Here is an 18,481-nt window from a genome sequence, read left to right as displayed (position 1 = left end):
AAAGGCGTGGCCATGGTTGTCAAACGGAACCTCCCACTTAAAGTGTTGTCCTCTCGCTCAGTTGATCCAGGCAGGATTGTGATCTCCACAACAGAATTTGGTGCCAGAAAAACTGCATTTGTGTCAGCTTATGCGCCTAATGTTTTTGATGGCAATTTCTATAATATGCTCACCAATAAAATGCTGGAGTTAACGGACTGTTTTTATATTGTTGGTGCAGATGTCAATGCTGTGTGGTACCCAAATATTGATTGGTCAAACCCGAAGGCCACTAGGGACCAGGATCAGGCTACAAATGCTCTGAAGTCATGGGCAAGCAGCTTGGGCCTTTTAGATATTTAGCGCGCAGTTAATCCCACCTGTAAGGCCTATTCCTTTTTCTCAGGTCTCAGATTTATCAGGTCTTGGCGGATCAAAAACCTACACATATATGTAACTCAATCCAAAAGTATCAGGCAATCCTGCACACACATTTAACAACCTGTAAATAAATTCAATATGTGTTCACAGTATATCTAAAATACTTAAACAATTGTTCAAACTGGTTGGTATTTGCTTTTGGTTGGACGCCATACTCATTGATCCTGGTTTTATGCGTAGATCATGAAATACATTTGCTGTTGCTGTTATACTAAGACTAATTTCTCTCTCTCATAAATCATATAAAATGTGGCTTCGGACGTGAAGGGGGTATGGCAGGGAGGTGGTGGTGGAAACGGCAGGTGTAGCTGACAACTTGACAAGTCACTTTCAGGTCTCTGCTACCTCAGAACAATAAAAGCAAAAGGGCCTTTCAACATGCAAAGTGAGCTTTATCAGCAGGCTGCAGATGCAGGTTAACATGAGAATGAAGCATTAGCAGAGCTGATAGCAGGCTGAAGGATACACAACACACACACACACACACACACACACACACACACACAGTATACATACATACACACAAAGTGTATAGAAGTATGTGAGTATGTGTGTGTTGGTGTGTGTGTGAGTGAGAGTTTGAGTAACAGAAAGCAATTGGAAATGTTTGACAATGGCTAGATGATAGAAATCCATCACTGCATTATCTCCTCAACCAGGCCTATGACATACACCATCACACACATGCACACACTCTCTCTGTCTCTCTCTCTCTCTCTTATCAGTGTGTGAGAATGAGCACATACGACTCAGACAAATTACCTTTTTAGATTGCCAGCCAATATGGCTAGCAGATTTTTGATGTCACAGCTCCGTATAGAAGAATCAAACTGACTAAGCCCCATTTAATACAAAAGCAAAATTGTATTCTTGGAGCTTAAAAAGCAGAGGGGCTACACATATTTCATTGTGGATTGTCCATTGTAATTCCTTGTGGGAAAGCGGGCATTTCTATATGGTCCCAAAGGCATAATTATTTTAACAATCAGCTGTTTAAGAACAAAAAAGTCTGATTTACAAAAAATGTGTGTGTGTGTGAGTGTAGGCACTGAGGGTCAAACAATTATTATACCTAAATATCTGCCTTGCCCATAAAATCTCTGCCTACTGACAATTTATAGAGAGAGAGAGCGTGTGTGTGTGTGTGTGTGTGTGTGTGTGTGTGTGTGTGTGTGTGTGTGTGTGTGTGTGTGTGTCACATGGTCTTGCCATGAGACACTCGTTGGATCACAGCTTTTGCAGTGTGTGGTCTTGCCCACAGGGTGGCATCATTTCCTTTGCAGAAACCCAAAATGTACTGGAAAGTCAATGTAGTTAACTATACATGAAGGCTGTTGGTTCTTTCATTCACTGATTGATTAGATAAAGACAAGCCATATAGTTTATAGTTTAGGTATAAATGTATGACAAAGCATGCTTTACTGTGTTACAAATAAAAAGTTGGGCGTGGAATTTGCATGTTTTAATACAGTACAGACCCTTCCTGATGTGAGGGAAGTATAAAGTAGGCTACATACAGTAGTATATGTTGGTCCAAAGGAGACCAGCGGCCTGTTTCAGAAAGCGGGTGAATGATGGATATGCAACATAGACATTTATGCAACAGTGTGCCCTATTCAGATCTTAAAAGAAAAAACACAACTAGTATATGATAATTGTTTACTTATAATAGTTTCCGAGGAAACCAAGTATGATGGAAATAATTTAAATAATCCATACAATGTAGTTAAAAGGCCCCAGTGTTATATAATTTAATCCAAATGTTCATCCAGTAAACATCTAGCACAAAAACACTGGATATGTAAAAAAGCCCATTATAGAGACAAAATAGTGTACTGTCAGATAAATATCTATTTGAATAACAATAATACTTCCACACGTCATTTAAGAATATGAATAATTGCAATAAATTAATGTAGATATTTTAGGTTTACTTTCCTCATTTAGTACTATCAGTAACACACCTACATGCCCTCTGCCTCTATTGTGTTGAAATGGTAATAAAAAGCTCAGTTGCATTGATCTTAAAACCTTAGCAAATCAAAACGTCTGCAAACATTGCCCAAATACAATTCTGCAGTGGCTGGAAAAGACTACTCTACTGTACTCTACCTGCTCAACATGAAAACAGCACACTGTCACAGTTTGAGACTAGCTGTGATGTTCTGTTATTTATCTGGGGAAAGGGAGACCCCTAGTGGTAACTTCTAACATAATGTAATGGTTTTGTTGTACTAGCAGTCTTTCCGCAGTTTGATGATACATGGTTAAGTAAACGGTCACATACTTTTCTTTCTTGACTTATGTTGGCCAGAAAAAACGTTTGCCTGTAAGCTAGTTCAGACTGTAGCTGCGTATGAGACAGATTATCTTTTCAGAGGTTACTCTAGCGTTAAAAAAGAAGTGAATATTTGGCTTTTGGAGATTTATCAAGTTGACCAAACGTGACATTGATGGGATGAGAATGTAAACAATGTGAGATGAAAAATAGTGCATGTTTCACTAGACCTCTAGAGGCATGGGTAAGTAAGGAGGAACATATTCTAATGCATGATATCTGTGTCTCCCAAAATAGCTGCTCATCGACTTTGACACCAAGCAAATTTGCGTATCAAGCATATTCATAATTCATATCATTCTTTGCGTAATAGGCACAGTTTATTTTCATCATTAATGTCATGCCTGGCCCTAAACACACAGTTTTGGTCTGTTCTCACATATATAGTCATGTTAAATAGTTAGTGTTCCTAAATTCAGTTGTTTTACTTATAGTTAGTATAAATATACAGTCGTATCATCTGAAAATAATAATAGTTATTATTATTTTTGTTAGAGCACCTTTTACAGACAGAGTCACAAAGTGCTTTATACACAACCCCACAAGTAGAGTAGCACCGAACAATCAAATCCTAAAAAGAAGGCATGTCATTGGTAAATATCGAGAAGAGCAGTGGCCCAAGAAAACTTCCCTGGGGTGCTGTGAAATGTCCTTGGGCAAAACACTGACCCCAAAATTGCTCCTTATGCTGCTCCATTGGTGTGTGATTAAAGGTTTATCTAAAGAGCAGGTGGAAACTTGTATGGCAACTTTGGCCAACAGTGTTTGAATGTGTGTGGGAATGGTGAATAGTACCTTTACTGTGCAAAGTGCTTTGAGTGGTTGTTAAGAATAGAACAATTCAAGGCAGTATATTTATTGGTTAAATAACGGATGTTGGACTTAATTCTTATGCAGTTAATTTTGTTAATAATATTAAATGTGGTGCTAAAATCAAGTAAACAGTTCCAACCATAATTTTCTTATCAATATAAATCGGTCATATTTGTCATTGCTGTAAATGGAGAACGATCATCCTAATATGCATGCTAGAAATCAGATAAATCATTAAATTAATCATTAAAAAAGCAATTCATTCTGTATGACCTCTTGTACGCTACTTTAGGCCCAGCTTTGGGAGTGGGTTTATTTCTTAGCCAAGTGGGACACAATTGCCTTCTTCTGCTGTTTGTTGACCACCACTATGTCCAGTTGGTTGGTCATCATCATTTTATCAGTCTGGATCGTGACGTTCCGCAGGATCTTAGCTTTGTCATTCTCAGTCGCCTTTTAAGGTGCCTCCCACTTTGACCTTGGGGCTTCCAGGCCAGTCCATTCAGGCCAGTTCAGTCCATACTCTGCATAGATGTTCCTGTACACTATGCCAGTCACTTGTTTATGGCGTTCCATTTATGCCCTACCTGCCTGCATCTTACGTCCCGCTGTAATGCACTGGACTGTCTCAGGGGCATCTGTACACAGCATGCACCTGGGGTCCTGGTAAACCCTGGCCTCTAATGATGTTTTAGTTGTCGCCTGCCTTTACGACCAGCCTTTTCCAGCCACTGGCATGATTTCTCGATATCAGCCAGTTCTGTCGATGGTACATGCCATGCAGGGGCTTGCCCTCCTATGATGGTTCCTCCTCCCCCCTGCCTCCTCATCATTGGATTTCTGCTGCGGGAGAAATTCACTTAGCAGGTTTCTTAATTGGGCCCCAATTGAGTACCTACTAATATTCCTGATATACTGCTGAATCTTTGTTGTTTCATCCTGGATAGTGTCTTTGACGCTCACTAGTCCTTAGCCAACCTCCTACAAATAATTTGTAGTCTCAGGGTCCTGGACGTGGGTTGTCAGGAGCTTTTATATCTCTAACATCATTTGCCTTTATGTCTTCCTTTGGCCAGGTTATTATCCCAGCCAAGTAACGGTTGGCTGGTGGTGTGTATGTGTGGATGGTTCTGAGCTTGTTTTTCCCAATCAGTTAAATCTTCATACCTTACTCTGTGTTGTTACTTGGCTGTGGCCGCCTTACTTGCAGCCTGCTTGTGATTTCAAGTTGCCTGTGTAATTCCTAGGTATTTATAGCTGTTCCACCCTTTCAGTTGTGATTGTGGTAAACTCTGGGTGGGGCCCATTTCTAAGCAGCGGCGCCAATTGGTTGCGATCAGCTTCTTTAGCCAGGTGTGGAAGATGTCAGGCCCGGGTGCTGTCCAGCTCTTCATGTGATACACTCGCTCTTGGATGTATGCCAACATTATGTTTAGTAGGTCTTGTTCTAAGAGGTTGCTGTGGTCTGCTCTTAGATACACTAGCGTTACTGGTCTTTATGTGTTGTCTCCTTCTCCCATATGTTTTTCCAGTGTTGATCAGTCTCAGTATTACTGTTCTTATCCTGCCACTGCCTTGCCACGGAGAGCCCACTTTAAAGGGTTCGTTGGCGAACATCCGTTTTATTCTACTGGTTTCTACTTCTGTGTACTTCTTCAGGCGGGTAGCCAAAGCTGATTTTTTTTGGTAATAGGGTTAAATGTTTTTCCCAAAAATTGGATGAATCAGATCACAGGAATACGGGGAAATGGGCCGTCCCGGGAAATGGGTTTTTTATCATTTATTTTCTTAGCCCAAGTACTGTATCGATATCATTCAAATATGCGTTACCAAATCCAAAACTGACATTTTTTTCCTATTATTTATATTATGTATTATTTGGGAAAAAGAGCACAGTTTATGTCAATCATTAACACAGTTTGCAGGGATCAATTCTGCTGCTTTATCAAGTGAGCTGCGTCCGTGACATCTGCTGACATTATGAAATGCCAGGTGGATTGTCTGGGACTTGTCCTCTGAAAATCTAGATAACCCGTATAAAACCAATATTTTACAGAACTCATTTATACAAACTAATGTAATGTGCTTAAGTAAACCATTGAATGATTCCTAAACCATTCCATTAAGCCAAATCCATTCTGTGGCTGTTGAGATTTGTAAGCGGCTGCATGCAAACGGGAACTCTCGCTCAAAATTCACCAAAATATTTCTTTATTAGGGCAGGGCAGGTATATTTCTCTTTTAAACACATACAAGTATCTAAATGAAAGAAAACCACCCGCCGAAATGTATAACTGTGCACCACAAATAGACAGAGCCTTAGGCCGAAAAAAACAGGATAACTGAATGGAAAAAAAAGCATAAACATTCTGCTGCGATATCAGCATTGCATTGGACTTGTGACAACTTAGTCTACATATTTCTTTTAGTTTACAATGCATTCTCACACTGTATTTTATTTTTCTTCTGGAAGTGAGCTTTCAAGAACTAGAGAGCGTTGATTGACTAAGCTCAGGTGGTTTCGGATTTTTGTGACAAATTGGCAGCAGATAAAAAAAGCTCTCTCCGCCTCCACAGACGTAGACTACTGCTGCGGAATGAATTTAGTGAGCTTTTATTACCATAGCTACATTACAGCACCGTCGCCTGCATCAACGTTACCGTATGACAACAATAGACTTACACTCCTTGCTTTTAACTGTATGGAAGATACATTTACTGTTTATAAACACTAACTACATATACTGTTAAGGAGTTTAATCTATAACAATACATCATATTTTATGAGCTAATTTATTTTTTCTTATAAATTTGTAAACTGATTTTTTTAATCATACACTAAAATAAGATTCAGATGCTGTAAAACAGATAAAGTCAATTAAAAGCACACTATTTTGAAGTAGGAAAATGTTTTTTTAAATGTAGTTGAAGAGGAACAAGAGAATAATACTCATTACTGGTTCAAATGCTAAACAAAAATCTAGTTACAGTAACAAAGTACTGTTACTACTGCAGAAAACTGAGAGAATTATTTTGTGCTGTTTTGCTCATCCTCAATGTTCAGTCTGTGAACTCATCCTTTATGTTTCTTTGTTGGCCACAGTAATATAGGCACAGCCAGAAGTCTCCATATGAGTGGTTGATGGAGGTGTAATGACAATGACAATGACAGCAATTATGTGTTATTGTAGGCCATTAAGTATTTTGTATGGTTTTGAGATGTAGGCTTTCTCTGTAATTGCTGGCTTATAAAAGGCATAATAAGCATGGGGCAGCCAGCCATGGGGGCTACCAATGGCGACTAGTGCCTGGTGCCATGGAAACAAAACATTTATCCATGCTCTGCGGATGGCGAGGACAAGAGCATTGGCAGCAGGCAAATTAGCCCTAATGGCAGGGAGTGGAGAACGCAAGGGTGCTGGACAGCAGACAGAGGGAGAGCTGGTGGGTGCTATGTGTGGGTAGGTGGGTGGGTAGATTAGGAGGTGGGCAGAATGTGTGCGACTTAATGAGGGAGACGGTATGATGACAATCTTTCAGACTGTGTTTGTGACCAGTGTGCATAAATGAATGCCTGGATATCTGTGTATTATTTTGTTCTGTGGGTAATGAAAGGCAGTCGGTTTTCTGATTTTGAAGCTTTGAGAACAATGGCTTTGCAATAACTAACCAGTGTGTGACAGAATGATATGAATGTATACAGATAATGCTTTCTGAACAGAATTGTTCCCACTTATTTGTCAACTGATTGACAATTGGAAAAGTCTTATCCGAGAGTCAATGGTATCTACTCTATATCCATCCAGGATGAATTCCCTAGTCCTGCTTAGAAATTAAATGAAGCACTCTTTCAATCTTGCCACAATCAATCAGAATTAAAAAAGAACCGTTCATGGCGAGGTTTGCGGGAGCTGCAGGAAGTCTAATAAATTGATTCAAGTGATGTCACATCAAGGACAGTTCAAGTACCAAATAATAACCATTTCCTAGCCTTGCAAGTCTCCGTTCCTTCCCGGTAAACAACAACCTTTGTGCAAGCACGCTGAAAATGTCAAGTTTTGTAGAAAATGTGGATCACTGTGGACAAAGTAACGTTGACAGTGCGATACACTGGAAAGAGCAAATTAAGTTTAATTATGTGTCAATGAATTAAAATAGGACATGTTAAATGTAAATGGACTGTTCTTAAATAGCGCTATTCTAGTCTTAACGACTACTCAAAGCACTTTTACATAGTACAGGAACCATTCACCATTCACACGCATTCACACACTGTGGCCGAGCCTGCCGTACAAGGGGCCACCTGCTCATCAGATAAACACACACACATTTACACTCTGATGGCGCAGAATCAGGGGGTTCAGTGTTTTTCCCACGGACACTTCGACATGGGACTTCAGGGGATCTAACCACCAACCACTGACTGTGGCGTTTGCTTTTGCAGGGTGCAAAGATTCTACTAAAACAAGTTCTTTCCCAAGACTATTTTACAGATCCACTGTCTCTGTGTCTGCAGCTTAGCGGCGCCCAAGATGATTGTGATTGGTTTAAAGAAATGCAAACAACATTCATTTATCAAGCATTTAATTCTCCTGTTTAGGCGCCAGATGTTCCTCACCAACACTGTGGAGTGAGGTCTGGCAATACGAGGCTACATTGTGAGTAATGTAGACATGCGGTTTTGACATGAAAGATGAATGTTCAGAATAAAAAAACACAATATCCCTGATTCGGCTGCATCTGTCTTGTTCCCTTTAATTTTCTTTAAAAACGGTCTGACAGATAAAGGAAGGCACTGCTAAATAGGCGAAGTACTCATTTAGGAATTGCTGATGACAAAAAACTTTATGCAGCTTTAACAATGACTAACAATTTAAAGGTTAACGGTCTTTAATCTCAATCAAGAAAAAGCAAAAGTATTAAGTAGTAAATCCTCTTTATTTACTTAAAAACAATATGCATACGTCCCCTGTTTTATGTTTGTGATATTCATATATGAGGGCTCTTGTATTAATATGGTTTAAGATAATTCACTAGTGTGCTACATTATTTTAGTAGCAAACATGCACACAACAATGCCTTTATCTGAAAATGATGAATGCATATGCTGCAGCCTGTGCTGCTTGATTTGCAGATTACTGAATTCATAAATCAACACTGAAACATTGTAACTGAAGTTGTATTCTACTGTTTGAGTCAAGGTCATTATAGTTTTTAATTTTCAATTACCATATTGGCCCAAATATAAGGCCACCCTGGTCATAAGATGACTCTTTTTCAAGACTAAATATTTAGAAAAACACATTTTGGAGACCATATCTTGTTTTAAGAAAATGATTTTATTTTTAAGTAATGATAATAAAAACCCATTGAATAAATCAAGGTAGGCTGATGATTTGACATATTTTAGATTCAGTATATTTTAGATCAAATGTCACATTTAAATGAAATACATTGTAATCACATTTTAAATAAATTACAGTGAATACAAATGAAAAAAAGTTGTTATCACATCCATTTAATCCCCCCAAGATGGTGCATTGTCACCATGGTTACATATCATTCTCTTTAAGGGAAAGAGTGTGATGATTATGGATATAAAACCATAGATGTGACATTATGTCATAACCACTGTGATAAGCACGAAGTGAAGTCACATTTTTTGAGAGGTGAAGAACTAAACAGGCCTGCCTTGTTGCAAACATTTTCTTCAAACCTTGAAATTTTTGCGTGTTGCTTGCTAGCTCTATGTTTGTTGTTTTTTCCTTGAAACAAAGAGAATTTGAGAAGGACAACACACAAATGGCAGAAGGGGAGAGGTTTCATCCCAGTAATGTACTTCCATTATATCATAATATTTTCTTCCGAATTTTAGATCACATTCCTGCTGGAAACATGTCCGGTTGTATAGTTTTTTGTTTAGATACAGTTATTTTCTTTACGATAAAAAGTGCTGCTATACTTCATTACAGTCCATTGCTAACTAGACACATGCTTACCCCAGGCAAAGCTTTAATTCTGGGTGCAGATGGATTATTTCTCCCCGATTTTGGATCAGATTCCTTCTGGAACATGTCTTGTTGTGTAATATTTGGTTTTGAAGCTTTAATGGTTGCTTTTTCATGGTATAAAGTCCTGCTGTATACTCTGAACCAGTCAGTCTCCGGTTGGGGGGGATGGGTGGTACAGGGAATCACAAACCTGCCCAGCATGGCACAGAGCAGGAAGTAGGCCAGAGGGGGATTAAATGGCTACTGCACCACTTTGTCCTTCTCCCTGATGCTGTGTATTCTGTGTACTCTATGTATTCACTGTGTGTGTGAGTGTGTGTGTGTGTGTGTGTGTGTGTGTGTGTGTGTGTGTGTGTGTGTGTGTTTGTGTGTGTGTGTGTGGCGTAACCCTGTAGGCTGCAGAGGCATTACAGGTGGGGTGCAATTGACCAGGGGGGAAATGTGATGTTTTGAGATTGGAATGTTTTTCGCAGCAGAAAAGTAGTTTTAGTGTTAGGCAGGAAACATGTAAATAATATGTATAAAATAAGCATACATTGTCTTCCACAAAAGGGGGAAAAAGTTTGAGAACCACTGGATTAAGTCATGATAGAGACCATATCAGATGCCAGGCACTTGAGTCAGAACAGCGGCTATTCTTACTTCTCATTACAATACTGGTGTTTGTGTCGAAAATCTCCTCCCTATTGAAAATAACCCGCCTCCTTCACGTTAACTGTCTTCACTGTAAATTTAGCCAACAAAAGGTTTAGACACCAAAACAACTCATGGTTACAAATAAGTGAAGGGGGAGATTATTCCAGGCAGCTGGGATATCTCAACGTATATCAGCCATCGGACTGACAGGCTCCTAATGACATGTAGAATTATTTTATGATTGAATGCCACTGCTTTCATCAATCCCACTTTCAGACACTGCAGCAAACAAGCTCTGATGAGCCCCCTGTCCACTACCTGCCCGGCACCTGCCAGTACACAGGCAATGTTAACTCAATCTCGTAAAGAATGTGGAACATCTAGCAGCTCAGAGACAGCATAGACAAATGAGCTATTTAGCAAGTAATGATCAAGCCAGTCCCACATTTCACTCCAACAAACGGTAAACAATTAATCAGGTACCCTACCTCCTTGAGACAGCCCATGAAGTTGTTGCTGACTGGAGAGCCCGGCAGGTCAGCGGTGCTGGGGCTGCCACCCACATAGAAGAAGTCATCAGAGCCCAACATGGTGTAGTCTTCCTGGGTGTAACCCGTAGTGGTCAGAATCCCATCCACGGATATTGTCACCTGACATTAAGGGATGAATAGTTAGGGTAGAAATCAAATGTTTTACTTTCTAGGATAAAAGGTGGCCTATTTTTCTCACTCACTCACTCACTCAGGTTTGTGTGATTATAAATCTCAGACCTGGTGATGTGTTTACATTTGTTATGGATCAGAAAGAACGGATTGTAATTCTGACAGACCATTGTTTTCTTTTTTATGAACGTTAGTAGTTGTGGGAGTTTAAACTGTTAATAGCTGTAAAGGGTTAGTAAAATGTCCACAAAAAAAATTATAGCTGGGTGAATTTAGTTCCAGCCACTGACTGAGGAGTTTGGGCTTTCTTTCACACGCAGCCTTTTAGGTCACTGAAAACAGAGCTTTTGGAAAACCTTGGCCAGGGTGAAGATTTTTAGAAACATTGTATTGGTGGTAGTGGTCTGTAGACAGGTGAAACATAGATTGTAACGTTAGATTGTGCACCGTTATCTCCTAGTGAGATGTCACAAATGAGGTGACATTTTTTGCAATGGAGGACGTGGCCAAACAGTGCTGATGACAGGCTTGCTAGTAGGACTTTTTACATATTTACACATAAATGTACAGTTACTCTTCCACTTTGTTGTGGAATGGAGGTGTCAGAATGCAAATATAAAGCCAGCATCTTTGTCTTCTCCAGGAACAGCATTTTTCCAGGCTTCTGATTAGCATCTTCTTCTTTTCATAACAGGGGTTCTATTGCTCCGGCTTATGTATGCTCTTGACAGCACTTCAGTTGTGTTTTTACATTCTCATATAAGTGGAGATTTTTTTTAACACTGCATGCACTGATTTTCTTAATGTAGTACTCATAATGCACAAACCATTTGGCTGGCTGTTTTTTTTAATCTCCTTTTGTGTTTTAAATACGTGAGAGAGGAAAGAAACTAATACATGTATGAGAAGTAACATGCAGAAACTGAAGAAAATACAACTCAAAAGGACAAGTAGGAGGATTTAGTGGAAAACCACGCAAACAATGCAAACATCAAGGACAGAGAATGACACAGCCCCACTGCAGGACACCAGTCATGTAGTAAAAACCTCCGGTCTTTTACATGTTTTTTTGGAAGTGAAAGACTTACCAGCAGAGGTGGAAAGTAAGTACCTTCATTCAATTACTGTTATTTACTACAATATCCAGGTACTGTACTGTACTGTACTTGAGTATTTCATGTTATACTTCTATATATTTCTTCACTCCTACATTCACTCTAACAAAACATAACATGATTCATTTGTAAGATATGAATTATTGTTATAACTTAAACTACCCTAGTGCTCTATGTAATTAGACATTTAGTTTGCATTTAAGCAATAATTCTCATTTTTATTCACAAATTGAAATTTTTGGTTTTGCATGTACACAGAAAAAAGAATTTAGAGCACTGGTAGAACAGGTAGTTATCCGGTTTGCAACTGCAATTTGAGTCTGTCAGTTTCCACAATATTATAACCAAAAGTATTTAACAGGAAAATCTGAAGATTTCGTAAAACCCCAGAGAAACAACAAACAAGAGGAAGAAAAAAGCAGAAAAGCAAAACGAGTAGATGAACCAGGTGAATAATAGAAGGACAGGAAAAGTGAAGCGAACGTGAAAGCTGCAAAATCCATTCTTTTTTGGGAATGGTATCTTGATGTACTGAAGTCCAAAAAGAGAAAAGGTAGATGTACACAACAAACCAAAAAATGACAAGAAAAATGATATCTACCATAAGATGGAGTACGTTCACCATAGCGCGTTCCATGCTTTTTTGCTTTGCAGAAAGGTGGGGTAGGTGAGAAATGATTGCAGTAGGATTGTTAATACATATAAGTATATCAAATGAAAAAAAAAAAATCTTGAATGAAAAGTTGGGGAGTTAGTGAACAATGATGATTCACGGATGGGAAAAGAAATCTGGGCAAATATGGCCTTTGTTTCACAAGAGCACTCAAAAGTAAAGATGTTTGTGATGGCCATCTCACCGAGGTTCAAACATTTGTGGTGACTTTCTCAAAAGCTTGTCTGTTGTAGAAAGCTCCTAGGCCGACTAAGGCATAAATATATTTCATGGATTTGTACGGGGTGAAATAAATGTCACTGTTTTTGAAAAAGAGCTGGCTTCTACAGTAGGCTACAGCATTTAACTTACATATAAATGAAAATCAGAGTATGTAAATGTCAAAAATTTGGGCACGGGTGACTGTATTCTGACATGTGGAATTGCAAAATATAGATTTTGCCAATCTGTTATACATTGTAAAGAATGTATAACAGATTGGCAAAATCTATATATATCTATATACTGTTAAAACGCTCTGGGTTGGGAAGTACTGACTGACAAGCGGCACAAGAACGGGACAGTTAGGTTTAGGATAAGATCGTGTCTGGGGTTATAAAATGGATGTTTCTGTGACTAGCGGGACAAGAACGGGACACAAATCTCCACCCCCCAACCAACATCCTTACGCTGCATTTCGGTCTTTTATACTACTCGCTACTGTTATCGCTCCGAATGCTACGTCATCTAAACACAACCACGGTGGAGCTGTTGCTCTGCATGGTGCGTTCCATACATCTGCTGGGCTTTTTGCATCGTATCTGAGGCTGAGAGCCACTGACCAAGTGTCCGTATTTTTGACGTGGGAGTAAGAACGGGTTGATCATTAATACCAAGCTTTAAGAAAGCTTTACACATTCACTTCTGTGCCTTACCTGCCGAAGGTTGCGGGTCACTTTGACATCATGCCACGAGTTGTCATTGAACTTCCCATTGACTGGCTCCACAATGGCCTCAAAGGCTCCGGAGCCCAGGTTGATAACGAGGGAGACGGCGCCGTCTTTCAGTGCCAGGTTGACGTAGTCAGCTGACTTTCCGGTATGAAGGATAAGGCCGTTGCGCTGCCATGTCTTGAAGGAGAGCGTAATCTCGTCGCTGCTGCTCTGGATGGGGTTCTGGGAAAGATCGTAGCAGAAGTACTCCGAGCCACGGAACGTGGCCACATTCTCTTCCCTTGCTGTGGTGAGAAGAAAAAAGAGGAAAGGTGTTAGGAACAGAATATTTTCAGTCATCCCACAGCACGAGAGATTCAAATTAGGCCCAATACCTACTATATCTACATTATGTTTAATCATTTAACAATCCAGTAATACCTAGCTGTTTGGATTTCAAGATTTTCCTCAGCATTATGGCTTCAAATATATACAGAAAAAGAGCTCTTCTTGAATGGTTTTGGTGAAGGTCCAGGTTACAACTCAAATCTTTTAGGTCTGTGAAAGTTTCTTTACTAAAATGACACTGCATTTAAACATGTTTTTATTTTTTAACATAGTTGTTTAATTCACCAGTGTGTGGCAAGTTGTATCGTTCCTGATTTTTTCAGCAAAAAAATTATTTGGTGGATATTTAAAGTTAAAAAACAGGTTTGTGAGTTTCAATAAGACCACTTATTATTACAAATTAAAAATAAATCAAGTAATAATCATCATACTATTTCGGGCATTTCCGACTGACAAATGAACAGCCACACTGTCCTTCAGAAATATTTAACACATGACAGAGAGGAATGCAGGCAATGGGAGAAGTAAAAGGAGCAGCAGATAGCTATCATCTTACAACATCAAAGGCCTAATCTTGTGAGAGAAATTGCCATTTTTCTGTCAAAAAGCTGGCTTGTGACACACTGCTGATACTTGTGATGAGACAGAGAGAAGCAAAGATGGGAGGTACGTGGCAGAGAAAAGCCACGTTAGGGTGAGTGTACTTGTGATCCTAGTAAAAGAAATACAGGAAAGAAACAGGGATGTGCTGAAATGCGCCCAGCAGAGCTGAGGGATAACACAGACAAATGGTCCAGTCAAGAGTGGTTATCTGTGAGATCATCTTTAATTAACTCACTGTGGTTAAAAGCAAAAATACTAGACTGTGGACTCAGTCAAAACACAGCAATCTATCAGCCACAAAGACCATTTAATGTGCTTCTATGTGCTCTGCTGTATATTAATGTATCTCAGAAAGCCGAGCTCACCCAAACTCTCTTGAGAGAGCTTCCACATTCCTTTTAACAACGCCCCAAAATCTTTTCTCACTGATGCTACGACAATGTGACATTTCAGTTGGTCCTATTCACAAAACACCTCCAATGATAGGACAATGATCAATTATTAATTAACAGGAATGATTTTTTTTTTTTTTTACAAAGCTCTCTTTCAGACTTTTTCAAATTAGCTCTTTAATACATTGTAAACTGGGAAATACACTTAGTGAATAAGCTACAGTGAGGAAAATAAGTATTTCAACACCCTGCTATTTTGAAGGTTCTCCCACTTAGAAATCATGGTGGGGTCTGAAATTGTTATGGTGGGTGCATGTCCACTGTGAGAGACATAATCTAAAAAAATAATCCAGAAATCACACTGTATGATTTTTTAACTAATTATTTGTATGATACAGCTGAAAATAAGTATTTGAACACCTGAGAAAATCAGTGTTAATATTTGGTACATTAGCCTTTGTTTGCAATTCCAGAGGTCAAACGTTTCCTGTAGTTTACCAGGTTTGCATACACTGCAGAAGGGATTTTGGACCACTCCTCCACACATATCTTCTCTAGATCAATCAGGTTTCTGGGCTATCGCTGAGAAACTCTGGAGACTGGCTAGGCCACGCCAGAACCTTGATATGCTTCTTACAGAGCCCCTCCTTTGTTATCCTGGCTGTGTGCTTCGGGTCATTGTCATGTTGGAAGACACAACCTCGACCCATCTTCAATGCTCTAACTGAGGGAAGGAGGTTGTTCCCCAAAATCTCGCAATACATGGCCCCGGTCATCCTCTCCTTAATACAGTGCAGTCGCCCTGTCCCATGTGTAGAAAAACACCCACAAAGCATGATGCTACCACCCCCATGCTTCACAGTAGGGATGGTCATCATTCTTCTTCCTCCAAACCCGGTTAGTGGAATTATGACCAAAAAGTTCTATTTTGGTCTCATCTGACCACATCACTTTCTCCCATGACTCCTCTGGATCATCCAAATGGTCATTGGCAAACTTAAGACGGGCCTTGACATGTGCTGGTATGAGCAGAGGAACCTTCCGTGCCATGCATGATTTCAAACCATGACATCTTGTGCATTACCAACAGTAACCTTGGAAACGATGTCCCAGCTCTTTTCAGGTCATTGACCAGCTCATCCCTTGTAGTTCTGGGCTGATTTCTCACCTTTCTTAGGATCATTGAGACCCTGCGAGGTGAGATCTTGCATGGAGCCCCAGTCTGAGGGAGATTGACAGTCATGTTTAGCTTCTTCCATTTTTGGTTGCTCCAACAGTGGCCCTGTTTTCACCGAGCTGCTTGGACATTTCCCCGTAGCCCTTTCCAGCCCTGTGGAGGTGTACGATTTTGTCTCTAGTGTCTTTGAACAGCTCTTTGGTCTTGACCATGTTAGTAGTTGGATTCTTACTGATTGTATGGGGTGGACAGGTGTCTTTATGCAGCTAACGACCTCACACAGGTGCATCTAATTTAGGATAATAAATGGAGTGGAGTTGGACATTTTGAAGGAAGACTAACAGGTCTTTGAGGGTCAGAATTCTACCTGACAGACAGGTGTTCAAATACTTATTTGCAGCTGTATCATACAAAGAAATAGCAACAAAATCATATATTGTGATTTCTGGATTAAAAAAAAAATTGTGTCTCTCTCAGTGGACATGCACCTACGATGAAAATTAGACCCCTCCATGATTTCTAAGTGGGAAAACTTGCAAAATAGCAGGGTGTTCAAATACTCATTTGCCTCACTGTATTTCCACATTGGTTGCGCAGGTAGGGGGTGTTGGGGGGATGTACTGCAGGTATTGGGCTTTTCTTCTCAATAGAGAATAATTATGTCCTTGTTTAACCTAAGAAAATAAATCTAAAGCCTTGTGCCTCTGGGTAGGTGTTTCCTTGGCATTAGTTGAGTAACAACTGAGGGTGGGTGTTGCAAAGAGACACACTTTCAACTTCAGTGGTATACTACTGGCTAGAGAAGGACATAACTGATAGCTTACAGGAAGGTTTGTCCTTTTTTTTCAAACCCATACTGCCTTATCAACAGCTTTAAATTGACACCCGCTAACTCGCCAAATGTGGGTAAAAATGAACTTTGGCGGGGCGTATTGTAAAGTAACTAGCTAAGTAATTTGTTTGGGTATCAAGACGCAAATAACTCTGCGTCTTTTTGAATCGTCCGGCTACAGAAATTATGTAACAAGTTTGTGTTGCCATATTGGTCTGTTTTCCGATAAGATATGTTGGCAAAAAAATGAATTAATTTAATGGTTAAAGAAGGTAGTGTGTCAGAACTTACATACATTATAACTTGTCTCCTGCTAGTTGTACTACTTACTTAAATAAAAAAAAAAGTAAGTTAAATTATTAACCAACCGGAGAAAGTCCTGTGTTGTTCAACTCATCCACCATCCTGACCAACCTGAACAGATTTTCGGCTTTTTACTTGCTAGCGTAATCGTCCTGCGATCACGAAATTGGCTTCCCAATAAAATACAGTACTTCAAAATTCGTAATCAACACACAAAAATCACGACATTAACGTGACCTGTACACAAATCATTAGATAACTTGACCATTACACAAACTGCCATAAAACTGGACTGGCCTGTTTTTATTTAATTTCATGGTATTATTAGAATAACAAAGGTGCAGAGATTACCTGGAAATGCTTCTGGTAGTTTTTGTGTAGCAACCCTGAATCAGTGGGGAAAATGCAAAACTGCCTTTTTCTATTTAATTAGATGGTAATAAAAATAGAATAACAGAGATGCACAGATTACCTGGGGATGCATCTGGTAGTTTCCAGGTAATCTCTGCACCTCTGTTGTTCTAAAATTACCATGAAATGTGTCTTTTCACAACCTTCTACCCATGAAAGTGCCCTGAAACGGCAGTCAAACCCGTAACATACTACTCATGAACTCGTCCCAGATCGTTTTTCAACAGTTTTGACGTCACACAGACAAAAACAACATGTCAACCCCTCTTGATGTTGTACAGACGCCGGTAATTAACAGTCAGAAATAGAAATAAATTGACATAAATTATTATTATTATTATTAGTATTTTCGCACATTGTTATCAAAATAATACACATATGACTATGTACTACTAAAGGTTATGTTTATTAAATGAAGCCCAAATTATGTTTCAGTGTGTGTAGACTAAACATTTTTGTATCAGCTAGCGCTAGCTAAAGCTAATGCTAGCGAGAAGGGTTTCTCGTGACTTTGCCTGGAACATAAATCACAGGATAAGCTACTGTTGTCTGGCCCCTGGAAGCTTCAAAGCAGTAAGCAGTCTGTTAATATCAGTTTGCCTGTTAAAATTAATAAAATTGATATTACAGCACCACCATTGTCAGACAGGCGAAATAATCCAAACCCATTGAACAATATATGGTGTGGATAGCTGTATAGCCATTTTTGCTGAAATATGGAATGGTAATAAATTGAGTTATGAATAGAAATTCTTTATGACTGAAATGAGGATGATGTGAGGAGACTGTTATCAGCCCATAATGGTTTTAATGGCATCCGTACGCCATTCTATTTT

General features: G+C 39.4%; 1 protein-coding gene and 1 long non-coding RNA gene across 2 annotated transcripts in view; one reads left to right on the top strand and one right to left on the bottom strand.

Annotated features, from left to right (window-relative positions):
* The window catches only part of nrxn3a (neurexin 3a), a 191,381-nt gene that overhangs the window by 82,150 nt on the left and 90,750 nt on the right, over window positions 1–18,481 (bottom strand). The window contains exons 6-7 of the mRNA XM_034857472.1: window positions 13,583–13,884; window positions 10,707–10,868 (exon numbers count right to left, since the gene is read on the bottom strand). Coding sequence (XP_034713363.1) covers window positions 10,707–10,868; window positions 13,583–13,884 — 464 coding nt within the window. The remainder of the gene's footprint in view (window positions 1–10,706; window positions 10,869–13,582; window positions 13,885–18,481) is intronic.
* LOC117935357 lies at window positions 5,949–16,184 on the top strand. Its single transcript, XR_004654743.1, has 3 exons — window positions 5,949–6,021; window positions 6,149–6,150; window positions 16,172–16,184. It is a non-coding gene; the product is annotated as an uncharacterized LOC117935357 (long non-coding RNA).

Source organism: Etheostoma cragini, chromosome 20 (assembly GCF_013103735.1).
Source record: "Etheostoma cragini isolate CJK2018 chromosome 20, CSU_Ecrag_1.0, whole genome shotgun sequence".
Lineage (NCBI taxonomy): Eukaryota > Metazoa > Chordata > Actinopteri > Perciformes > Percidae > Etheostoma > Etheostoma cragini.
This window is presented reverse-complemented; position numbering and strand designations above follow the sequence as displayed.